This window comes from Ixodes scapularis, unplaced genomic scaffold, assembly GCF_016920785.2.
Source record: "Ixodes scapularis isolate PalLabHiFi unplaced genomic scaffold, ASM1692078v2 PGA_scaffold0__279_contigs__length_252992795, whole genome shotgun sequence".
NCBI lineage: Eukaryota > Metazoa > Arthropoda > Arachnida > Ixodida > Ixodidae > Ixodes > Ixodes scapularis.
Genome location: NW_024609835.1, coordinates 207,290,299 through 207,303,135, shown reverse-complemented (window position 1 = coordinate 207,303,135; position 12,837 = coordinate 207,290,299). Strand labels below are relative to the sequence as shown.

Genomic DNA, 12,837 nt, shown 5'->3' with positions numbered 1-12,837 from the left:
GCTAGGGCCGCTGATGGCGCCCCTGGTACCTGGGACGGGGTGGTACCCTCCTTGGAGGGTACAGCACCCTTAGAACATGAAGGCGAATGAGTGTGCGTCACCTTCAAAAGTTCGGAAGGGGACCCCTGTGGAGAGGACAGGTCTTCCGGGGAAGTCTGTCTCCACAGATGCCGTAGACAGTTCGGGTCCCCTCAACACTGTCTGGGCGTAAGAACCCCTTGCCTGAAAGGCAAGCTGTTCTTTGGCTGCTTGGTAGCTCAGGTTATGTTTCACTTTGAAAGTCAAGACATCTTTTTCCTCTTTCCATTTTGGGCAAAAGCGAAAGAAAGCAGGGTGAGCTCCGCTACAGTTTACACATTTCGGTTCATTTTCACAGATGTCCGCTACATGGTCAGTACCACCGCACTTTCCACACGTTTCTCGGCCGCGACAGTTTCGGAAACCATGCCCAAAACGTTGGCAATGGAAACACCGCTGAGGATTTGGAATAAAAGGGCGGACTCTGCAGCTCAAGTATCCTGCCTTCACGGTGGGCGGGAGAGCATGGAGTTCAAACGTGAGTATGAGATGTCGGGTTGGTTTTTCTTGTCCATCACGTTTTAAAGTTATCCGTCGAACGGCAACAACAGCACTCTTGCGCAATCCTTCGAGGATCTCGTCTTCACTGCATTCGAGAAGGTCATCTTCTGAGATGACACCGCGAACAGTATTCAGGGTACGGTGGGGGGTGAGAGTAACCGGGTAGTCTCCCAGGCTTGTCATCTTCAAGAGTGCTGTGCTCTGTGGCTTATTTTCTATCTCAACAAGGAGGTCTCCAGCAAGCTTCTTTGCCTTATAACATTTTCCAACCACTTGTTCTAGATGCTTTGCAATGACAAAGGGAGAAACTTTTGACAAATGCACAGTGTCACTTGCAGAGTGAACTACAAGAAATCGAGGATATTTTTCTGGTTCATTAGCTTTTTCGAAAGTAGGGGGAGCGGGGCGAACCCTTTTCGGGGGTCGCTCTGCTTGGCGTTGAGAAGAAAGGGGCGCCATAAGAAGGCAAAGGGTTTTCGGAATCTGTGGCGCGCCGCCCACCACGAACTCCAACGAAGGAATAGGTAACACCCCATAACAAATATGGCTTTGCTGGAAGCATTACTCTATTAGCGCTACCCAGAAACTATAACCAAGTGTGGATCTGGACGAGAGTATCTGTCACCACCCAAGGTTAGCCCTTGCCGCCAAAGGAGTTGAAAAGGAAAGAAGAGAAATGAGAAGAGTGAAAAGAAGGAGAAGACAAAGGTGAAAGAAGGGAGGGGATGGTAGAAGTAGTGGCGACTAGACTGAATCATCCTGGCCGGGCCTTACCAGGACTCCCGTCTATGAGAAGCGGGGGCGGAAGTGGTGTATTGCCTCGCCCGGGGGGCCCCGAAGGGTCCAAACCTACCCCGGGCTCGGCTCAACCACCAGGATGCCCTTTTCCCCAGACACGGGAAGGCCACGCACAGTCAGACGTGGGCGGGCGAACCCGCATGGCTCGAGGTCCGTGGTGACGCCACTCACCAAACACCTGCTTTCACAGGTGCCCCCTGCGGGGACCCAGGGTAGTGACCCTACACCTAGTTATATACCAATACCAGGTTTTAAACCCAAAGTCAACGAGACTAAATTTGGTACACTGACTGGACATACTTTAAAGATAAGTTAGAATTAAGCTGCAGGCCTCAGATACATATAATGAGTTCCTTTCATCTATTCAGAAGTAAGCAACAGTCGAAGAAATCCGTTCATCTTCCTTTCTCGTGCACAGTAGCAGATACGGAGTATGAACATCTCCTTGCTATCCGGCAAGGTGCAGAACGACAAGCAAGGCGCGCTCAGCTACCTGAGGATTTCCGTATAGATAGGCGAACTCAAAAACATATCCGTCGTCATTTTAATAACCTGTATCGAAAGAAATAGAGAAGCTTGTGAGCTTCATTTGATCCTCGTGTTGCTCTTACACGAATATGGCATTTCGCGCGGGGCTTCAGGTTTCCACCTCAGCGAAGAACGCCCCAGAAACTCGACCAAGTTCTGAAGTCCCTAAAACACTCTTCATTACGTGGGTCAGAAAAGTTCACGAATCGCATGCTTCCCTACCTCGGGCACGAGGGACGCCAGCATCTTCTAGAAATACTCGACGATTTTGGTTCACAGTCCCCGTGCCACAGGAAGTGAAAATGGCCTCTGTTGTGCCATAGCGTCCTCTATTGAGGAGTTTCAGCGACGGTGTCACCGTTCTGGCGGCCGGTGGCCGAACGAGAACGAGGGGGATAGGTTCGCTGGGCGTCGGCTTGGTGTAAATGCATTGGCCGCGAACTTAGGCTTATAAACTTCGGCAGCAAGAATATTACGCGGCTCTAGTGTTCCGGTACGAGCAAAAGAGGTGACACGATCTGCTACGACTATCTACGACCACCCGCCGCAGCAATGCAGGCGTCGAAGGAGTGCAACTTGTGTACTACGTAGGCAGTCGCTGTCGCCCGACGCAGGTCGTTTGGCATTCAGGGCTTTCCGCCCCGGGTTCTTCGCATGTACTTGGAACCGAGTATTATTTCCTGTGCTTGTGTATGTGCTCGGTGGGTGGATATGGACCTCATAGAGCAGTTCTTCAGACTCAACAGCGACTCAAAGTTGACGGCGGAGGGGCTTGCAGCAACGCTTTCGGTTGGTGCGCGGGTGCGACGACTACACGGATAATTTTTAAGATTGCTGCGAGCAAGGTGGGCCATAGTCGCTTTATGTTGACACGATTTTGAGTGTAAGTACTCCGTGCAAAGGCGAATCTATCGCGTTTCTAATCCACCTTTGTTTTCGTTGTTGTTTTTCGCACGCACGACCGACTTCTGTACCGATCACGGAGTGAATAGGGAGTTCTCGTAGACCGCGTTTCCCCCTCCGCTAGGCCCTCCGCAGCGAAGAAACCGCTAATGCGCTTGCGCGCCCATGGCCTTGACTGTAGAATTCAGTCTATCGTGGCGGTTTGCGGAGGGCTTAGCGGAGGGGGAAACGCAATCTACGAAAACTCCCTCATGTCTTCGGCCTTACATTGCGGAACGCCCAATAAAAAGTCATATTCGTTCAGCGAGAAAACTTCCCTATCGAGTGACCTTCTGATTGATAATTTCTCCCGTACTTAAGTTTTTTAATCAACGCGATCGATTAAGTTTGCTTCCCTAGTTAGGATATTTTTTGTGCCACATGCGGCACTAATGCTTGGCATGACGTATGCCGCTGGTGGTATTGTGAATTGGTTTACTTCCAAAGCTAACAGTGTGACAGGTGAGACCATTCAGTTTGCTAAAAATGTGATGATATGAGAATTTCGTTGCATAACTAGTGTTTTACGTTGATAAGGAACATGCTCATCTGATGATGCATGTCTACAGCATAAGCTTTGCAGATCCAGAATGGATGTGCTATAGGCTACAGCCTCAAGATGTTTAATGGATCAAATTGGTGATTACATGGCAATAAATATTGTGGTGGAAAACTGCCCCTTGACTCGGTGCGTTTTGATCGTGACCATTGGTGTGCTGTTGGCAGATTGGGTAATGGCACACCTTTTCCCTGACCATCTGGCTTCAAGAGACATTGTTTCTAGATGTGCTTACATATCTTTATTTCAAGGTTCACAGTTGACCCCTCTGCATTATTACAGGAAGGCAGTCTCAAGCCACAACAAACCAGTGAATATATAATGCATAATAACAGGCACCAGTGTCCAGGCGTATAGTCCGCAGAAGCCAATTTGAGTCTATAAATGTTTGTTTTGTTTAGATAGTTTGCATTTGGTGTATAATCCGAAGGGCCCGATTTCCGTGCCCAGTGCATAGTCCGCCAAGCTGGTGCGTTGCGTCTTCGTGCTTTTTTTCCTGGGTGGTATTTTCGTTAGAAGTTCTTCGGCGAACGCTATTGAGCCTGAAGAACTGCTCTTGAGGCCCATATCCAGCCACTGAGCTCACACAAGCACAGAAAATAACACTCGGTGCCAAGTACAAACGAAGCACCTGGGCGGAAAGCCGTGAATGCCAAACGAGCAGCGTCGGGTGATGGCGACTGACTGCGTTGCGCACCTTCGACGCCTGCATCGCTGCGGTGGGTGGTCGTAGCTAGTCGTAGCGAGATTATCTTCACTTCAAGCAAGAAATCTTGCCATACCATAGTCAAGATATGTGTGCAAGTGTTCGATGACGTGGGCTCTCTCACGTTGGTGCAGTTGTCATCAAGCAAGGTACATATCAACAATGTTGCGGGTTTGAGGCTGAAACTATGACGCATACTTATCTAAACCTAAATTTATCGGTCTGCGGCTACAAACATTTTCGTTGACGTTGCTTAGATGACGTAACCGTTCAGGCCTCGCAATAAATGGTGTTGCGAACTCTTCGGTTGTGTATGAAAACCTATTTTTGCCCTAATAAAAGACATTTTCAAAAAGACACGTGTCTTCTGCTGATACATAACTTCCAATTTACAATGCAGAGGCAAACAGAAAATCAACTGCGTACATCTACCTCTTAGCATGAGCACCTTTTGCCATTCATTCTTGAGCACACTCAAATATCAGCTTAGGTTGCTCTTGTTTTAGAAGCTTTGCCTTGTTCTGTAAAAAGAAAACAGTTAAAAAGGCTTTACCTTCGTTCTCCTTCTCGCATTTAATACAGACTTGTTTGTCAGCAGATCACACACAGCAGATGTCACCGTGGCACATACAACTCGAATATGAGACTATTGCTATTACTATAAAGCTTTGCACAAGAGCCAAAACGAGGCTTGTACGGGTGCACAAGCACATCGAAATGAGATTAGCGCTTCCGGGGCTTGTTTACATAATGCGTAAAAACAGGACGATCGGCGACCAGCTGATCGCAATATAGCACCAAGGATACCGATGTTTTGATACATAGAACGTAGGATAAAGACCTCAATCGTCCCTTGTATGCTGTAGTTGTCATACTTCCCATCCAACCGCTTTTTAGCACAATTAACTAGAACAACCGAAGAGTTTGCAACACCTTTTAATGCGAGGCCTGAATGGTTACATCAGCTAAGCAACGTCAACGAAAATGTTTGTCGCCGCAGACCGATAGGTTTAGTTTTAGATAAAGTACGCGTAACAGTTTCAACGCGCGAACATTGTTGATATGTACCTTTCTTTGGACCCTCGTATATTCGGTTTAACTTGATGACAGCTGCACCAGCGTGAGAGCTCACGTCGAACACTTGCACACATATCTTGACTATGGCAAGATTTCGTGCCTTCGACTGGCTTGAACACTTCATCTGTAGCATCGCGGTAGGTCTTGGTTGAAACGATGATCATCTCGCACACGGCAACAAACAGAGAACGACACGCTTTGTTTTCATTATACGCTACCGGTCTACGGGCGTCGCAAACCTATCCCCCTCTGGTCCGCCATGTTGGATCGATCGGAGCGCCCCCTATTGTCGCTGAAACTCCTCAATACTTGCAAAGCCTGGCACTTCGATAAAGTAGCCATAGAGCGCCCGGTCGTAGATTTAGAGCGCGAGGATCTGGTAGCACAGATCATTTCTCGGGGAGTGCGGTAGTAAGCACAAAGCTTTTGAGTGGCGAGGACCCAAAATACACTGTTCGCTATGGCTCGGGAGAAACCGATGCGACTGGCTGCTTATGTTGAGGTTACGGCGATTGTGGCCGCCGAGGACTGTGGCGAAAACTAAACCGTAAGCGTACCCAGCCTCATCGTCGCATTGTGCAGCTGCGACGACGTCCTCAGGGCGTCCTCAGGACCATCTGCGTTGTCTGGGCAGTTGTGTGCCCTATGGTGCATGAACCGGCAAAAAATTCAAGCAGGGGATACTGACCTTTCGACGCTGTTCTCGTGTATCGATATCTGTAATATGTAGTCAACCAGCCCCGGCAGTTTGCCGCGGAATTTTGAGCGTTTCGTGTGGAACCAGCTGAACAATGAGCCAAGAAGGAACAGACAATACAACCTACCGCTGAACTACCAATAATTTTATTTAAACCTTCTCTTCTGCTAGTTCCTATGCGTACCCATTTTTTAATCCCAAATTGCGTCGTCCCCTTCCTTCTATAGTAACTTAGCCTTGAAGGCGCACTGAAGAAAGAGCTGTTCTTGAGGTTGCAGGGTTATTAAAGTTCATCGCTTACCTGGTTCCGCCCATAATGTATAATAACCAACTAGCTCAACTCATCCCTGTAGTAATATTGAGCACAAACAAAACAGACAAAAGCAAAATGGAGAAACTGGGAATGGGTGGCCTTCCATTTACCCTGGACAACTGCAGAAAAAAAAATATAGTGAGGTTCGGCGTATCGCCGCAGCGGGGCGCCCGTTACATGACTCTCCTCTTATTCGTTGCTTGCGTCTCTACCTTTCACTTCTGGCGGCCCTGTCACGTGACTTTCTGCCAGGTTTTGTCAGTATAGAGGAAGCTATGCTTCTGGCCATACTAAAATTGGCAAATTTTTCCTCGAAATTGTAAAAAACAGAGCGGCATGTTATTGTTTTCCATGAAAGTTTTCTTGTGTATTTTGTAATCATGTTTAGCATATGCAAATCACGTGCGTATCTTTTCTTTTCTTTTGATCGTGTGGTTTTTCGCTTTGGCACGTGGCGTTCGGACCTCGTCGTCTTCAAAGCAGATAAACCTCGGAGCAGTGCAGCCACCACCGGACGCCTGTTTTGCTCGCGACGGGTTCAGCCATGCCGTAACAGTGGCGGCGAGTTTCAAGCGCATGAACCAAGAGGCGGGTAATGAACAACCAACGGCAGGAACGGTATCTGGTGACGCAGGGTTTCCAGGGATAACCGGCAACGCTCCAAGCATGGCCCGAAATCTGCCGGAATTTGACGACGAACACGATAAGTGGAATGCTTACCTCGTTAAGATAGCACCCTATTTTGAAGGCAACGATGTGGTAGCCGATGCTAAGAAAAGGGCTCTGCTGGTGTCAGCGCTTGGAACAAGTACAATGCAAGTGCTTTGCGGAAGGGTGGCGCTCAGGAAGCCAAATTCGCTAACGTATGACGAAGCGTTCCGGGCCCTGAGCGATTGCCAGGACCCTAAACTAAATGAAATTTCGGAAAGTTTCAAGTTCTTCAATCGATGCCAAAAGGATAGATAATCAGTGCACGCATTCATTGTGGGAATAAAAATGGTTAATAACTGCAACCTCGGGACGACATTGAACAGGATGTTACCAGACCGAATCGTTTGCGGCGTCAGATCAAAAAATCTGCAGAACCATTTGCTGGCCGCACGAGTGCTGAGCTTGCAGGACGCCGAAGTACTAGCCGTGGCAGCAGAAACTGCAGACGCTGAAGCACAAAGAATGTCGCGGGAAAGTGGGCCATCCGAAGCACATGTTAAGCATAACAGCATCTCGTGACTGGGAGAAAAGACCTGCGAGGAAAAGGAGGATCTCGTGCCATCAGAGGCCCGGGCACGCACAATTTTTTTTTCTCTGGACTGATCGTGCAACCGCTATGACGAGCTGCTGAGATTAAATCGCTTGTGAAACCAGAGGCTGTTGGAGGAAGTTTTTACAGGAACTTGATGGTGCCGAAACCCGGGAAGGCTACTTCAACGCTACAGAAAGCCAACCGAGACCTCAAGGAGCTTCTGAAGACAGTCACATGGAGCGAGTACGGACCAAGCGAACCTCTCGTCGGGCCCAGACCGCTCGGCTCATCCACGAGGTCAGAGCAACTCTTGCAAATGACGATCACGATCTTAGTTCGCTCACAACACTTCTTCAGAGATTAACGACAAATATCGAAGAGCTGAAAATCTTAGATCGAGAGTTCGAATCCTTCGTAAGCGACGAACACCTTGAGCAAGAGTATGAAGCGGTAATGACCTACCAAGACAACTCAACGCAGGCATTTGCAATGCTGAGTCATCGAATTGAGACTCTGAAGAATCAAGAAGCCCGTGTGGTAGAATTAAACAGAACACCGGCGATTCTTCCGACTACCACCGAGAACGCCAGAGCAAGACTTCCGAAATTGGAGATGTTGAAATTTGACGGCAGCGCTTCTCAGTGGCAAGCGTTCTGGGATATGTTCCAAAACACGATTGACCAGCATCCTCAACTGTGTCAGGCTGACAAGTTTCACTACCTCCGGTCCCTTCTCACCGGACCCGCATTTAGAGCCATCGCTGGCCTTCATGGGTCTAACTCCAGCTACACAGACGCGTTAGCTATACTCCGAGCGCGATTTGGAGACAAGAAACTCATCGAGCAAGACCATCTTTCAAAACTCCCAACGCTCCAGAAGGTCGCATCATCAAACGACGTTGGTGCCTTAAGAAGACTTCTCGACACCGTTCAGCTACACATTCGTGGCTTAAAAGATCTCGGAGTTCACGCTATGTCCTACTCTGCAATGCTGATCGAGATACTAATGAAGGTTCTACCAACCGACGTCGTCATCGAATATCATCGACGAAAATCCTTCAGCGGAGCTACAGAGCCACTGACGTCAGAAGGAGATCTGGAGATGACCTTAAAATTTCTTCAGATTGAAGTGGAATGTCGAGAACGAAGTGGACTGACAACAGGGAGGACAAGTCAAGACAGTCGACCTGACACTAGGAAGTACGATTCCAGAAGAGAAGGTACAAGAAGCTCCGCAGCTGTTCTACACAGTCGGGCGAAAGAGACAGCAGACTGCCTTTTCTGCCCTTCCAGAAAACACTCGTCGGAAGATTGCAACACGGATGCAACGATAGATGCGAAAAAGAAGAAACTCTCCGACGACACGAGATGTTTTAAATGTACCATGAAGGGGCACAGAGCGCGAGATTGCAGAAGGAGAATCGTCTGCAATACTTGCAAAGGCAGACATGCTACATCGATGTGTGACCCACGCTGGCAACGAACTAAGGAGACGGAACAAAATAGCAAAACGAAGGCACTCCATACTTACGCTCCATCAACAACACAAAAGGAGCCCCATATCCTACTTCAAACGTTTCGGGGCTGGATCGCTGGCAAAAGTGGGTACAGGTACATAACAGGAATGATAGACGGAGGAAGCCAGCGAACTTTCATCCGAGAAGATGTGTCCAAAAGGTACCAACTACGTATTCTTGGCGACATAAATATTTGCATCAACACCTTTGGATCCGAAGCTGCAAAAAAACAAAGACGAAAGCTTGTGGAGGTTAGACTAAAGAGCCAGTACCACCAAGGAGAGTACATCTTCGAAGCGGTAGAAGTCCCGAAGATTTGCAGCCAAATGATGGAGCTTCCTTTGGACCACCCTTTCATAGGAGAGCTTCAAAGTCAAGGAAAGGATTTGGCTGACCTTTGCCTTTTCGATGAAACAAAAGGGGCACTCAGAATCAGCCTATTAATCGGTGCTGACCAAGTATGGAAAATCATGAAGGGTGACAACATCCGCAGTGAGAGTCAGCAGCTGACAGTGCTAAGCACTCGACTTGGTTGGACGGTGCAAGGACCAACGGACGAAAATTATTTATTGACAACACAAAACCATGTCATGGCCTGTATTCTTAATGTAGGAGTCACCACCGAAGACGAAACGAACAAATTGCCAGCGTTTTGGGACCTGGAACATCTTGGAATCACAGACAAGGAAGATAGGTCCCAGGAAACGGTGTTACAGACATTTGAAGAGTCGATTTGTTGGACTGAAGGCAGGTGTGAAGTCTCACTACCCTGGAAGACCAACAAAAGAACCGAGCTCCAGGACAACAAGGAGCTGGCGACAGCAAGGTTAAACGGATTGATACGAAAACTCCGGTGAGATGAAAACCTGCTGAACACTTACGACAGTGTGATCCATCAATATTTGAAGGATGAGCATGCAGAGGTGGTTCCAGATGCGAAGAAAAATACAGGGCGGCAGTACTACATGCCGCACCATGCGGTAATACGCGAGGAGGCGCTCACAACGAATATTAGAATCGTATTTGACGCCTCATCTCACCAACAAGGAAGTGAGAGTCTCAACGGATTTCTTGAAACAGGACCAAAGGCATCTGACGACCTACTACAGGTTCTCCTGAGGTTCCGAGGCAATAAAATAGCGATGACAGCAGATGTTCAGAAGGCATTTCTGCAAATATCAGTAAAAGAAAGAGACCGAGATTCGCTACGCTTCTTGTGGTTTGGAGAGAGGCCCACAACAACCGGTCAGTTACCACCAATACAGGAGTGGAGGATGACCCGCGTTCCGTTTGGGACGACATCCAGTCCGTTCTTGCTAACAGCTACCCTACAGCATCATTTCCGAACAGTTCAAAACCACCCGGAGACAGCTCAGGTTCTAGCGAAATCGTTCTATGTCGACGATCTCTTGACTGGCGCCCAGAGTGAAGCAGCAGCAGTCAAGTTGTTTAACGAAACACAAGACATCATGCAACAAGCTGGCATGAATCTTCAAAAATGGGCATCCAACAGCAAGACACTGCAAAGATTGTTCCAAAAAGGAGTCCCCCAACCAACTGATATGGCGACAGACACCAATGTGCTTGGAATGCATTGGAATACAGAGGAGGACACTTTGAAGTTGTCGTTGACCTCGACGTTGAACTTCTTGAAAACGAAATTAAGTACGAAGCGATATGTCCTTCAAGCTGCCAATAGAATCTACGACATCATGGGATTGCTATCACCTTTCACCATCCGAGTCAAGATTATGTTCCAAAAACTGTGCGAATTAAAGATAGGCTGGGACAATAGTTTTCCTGAGAACATACAACAAGAGTGGAACACGTGGTGCAACGAGATTCCACAGCTACAAGTTATATCCATATCTCGATTCTTGTTCGAGGAACTCCGAGACACTACGCTGTTTTACGAACTACATGTCTTCACTGACGCCAGTCCGAAGGCTTACGGCGCAGTTGTCTACCTAAGAACATCTGGCTCTGAGAACACAGTAGAAATACATCTACTACTTGCAAAGGCGCGAGTAGCACCTCTTAAAAAGCTGACACTCCCTCGCCTGGAGCTGATGGGAGCTCTCATCGGTTCTAGATTACTGCGCTATGTAGAAAAGACGTTGTCGCTTCAAGACCACGAAGTATACTTGTGGACAGACTCTACCATAACGTGGAAGTGGATACAAGGTCAAAGTCACCGGTGGGAGACATTTGTCGCTAATAGAGTGAGGGAAATCGAAAACAACACGCCTACAGCTCGCTGGAGATTCTGCCCGGGTAAAGAAAACCCGGCAGATTGCCTAACAAGAGGATTCTCCGCGCCAAACCTAGAGTCAAAACACTTGTGGTGGACTGGCCCTTCTTGGCTCAAGAAACCGTCACCAGAATGGCCACAGGCGCATCCCGAACGAGACGACCTAGACGACATAGAAGACAATGACATCAAAACCAATGTACTGCAAGTAACAACTGCCGTAGACAATCCTGTACTTGACTTGCAACGCTACAGCGAGCTCTCAAGGGTCCTACGGGTCACTGCTTGGATTTACCGTTTCAAAGAAAACACTGGCGCACTGAAGGAATTGTCTAACTACCTTTCAACGGCAGAACTCAAAAGAGCGGAACAATACTGGATAAAGGTCACACAAAAAAAATAAATCCTCGGGAGAACTTCAGAGCATACGAAATGGAAGGCCGCTGAGCAAGTCATCGAAACTAAAAGATTTGACACCTTTCATAGATGACATCGGAGTTTTACGCGTGGGCGGTCGTCTCCAACAACTAAATGCATCAGAAGACCTTAAACACCCCATCATACTCCCCAACGCACATCGCTTCACCGAGTTACTTATATGCAGCGCACATCAGCAGGTGCTTCACGGAGGAGTAGCAGATACTTTAACTGAATTGCGCGAACAGTATTGGATTGTACGCGAAAGACAGGCCGTAAAGAAGTCTCTGCGAAACTGCACCAAGTGTGCAAGGACACACTTGAGGGCCGTATCAGCTCCTATGGCACCACTGCCAAAAGAACGCATTGAGACGACGCACCCATTCAACGTCGTGGGTATTGATTTTGCTGGTCCACTTTATACAAAGGAACAAAAGAACGAGAAGTCGTATATCGCCATCTTCACATGCGCAGTCACACGAGCAGTTCACCTCGAGCTCACAACGAGCACATCTGCTCAGTCCTTCTTGATGGCTTTGCGTCGGTTCGTTTCCAGAAGAGGACTGCCAGACCTACTTTATTCAGACAACGCTTTGGCGTTTAAGACAATTGCAAGAGATATATCAGCTGTCTGGGAACTGCTCCGACATCAGGATGTACAAGACTATGTCGCCCACCATCACATCACCTGGAAATTTAGCGCCGAAAGAGCCGCATGGTGGGGAGGTTTCTGGGAGAGAATGATACGGACAGTGAAGACATCCCTCAGGAAGGTTCTAGCACGAAGCTATCTTAATTTTGAAGAGTTATCGACGGTGTTACAGGAAGTAGAAGGCGCCGTGAACTCGCGTCCTTTAACATTTCTTTACTCAGATCAACGGGAACCAACAATTTTAACACCTGCACATTTCCTAGTAGGAAAACGACTTCTGTCGTTGCCGACATTGAAGCAAATGAGCTCCAAGCCGCAGACATCGCGTGAACTAAGACGGCGATGGAGCTACCGAGAACTAATTTCACAGCAGTTTTGGAAGAGGTGGATGAAGGAGTATCTTTTGCAACTTCGCTCTGCCCACCACACTCCGCCCAAGAACACAACACCTATTGCTGTCGGGGACGTGGTTATTATTCACGATGCGAGACGACCAAGAGCAACGTGGAAGGTGGGACGAATAACAGAAGTGCACCCTGGACGAGACAATATCATTCGC

The 12,837-nt window shown here is 48.1% G+C and overlaps 2 protein-coding genes across 2 annotated transcripts; both read left to right on the top strand.

The window, feature by feature from the left end:
* The first annotated feature begins 7,895 nt into the window (after positions 1-7,895).
* LOC120842034 lies at positions 7,896-9,815 on the top strand. Its single transcript, XM_040213053.1, has one exon. It carries the CDS (start codon positions 7,896-7,898, stop codon positions 9,813-9,815), a length of 1,920 nt encoding a protein of 639 aa, XP_040068987.1.
* A 705-nt stretch (positions 9,816-10,520) lies between these two features.
* Positions 10,521-11,612, top strand: LOC120842033. Its single transcript, XM_040213052.1, has one exon. The coding sequence runs from the start codon at positions 10,521-10,523 to the stop codon at positions 11,610-11,612; it is 1,092 nt and encodes a 363-aa protein (XP_040068986.1).
* Positions 11,613-12,837: the final 1,225 nt, after the last annotated feature.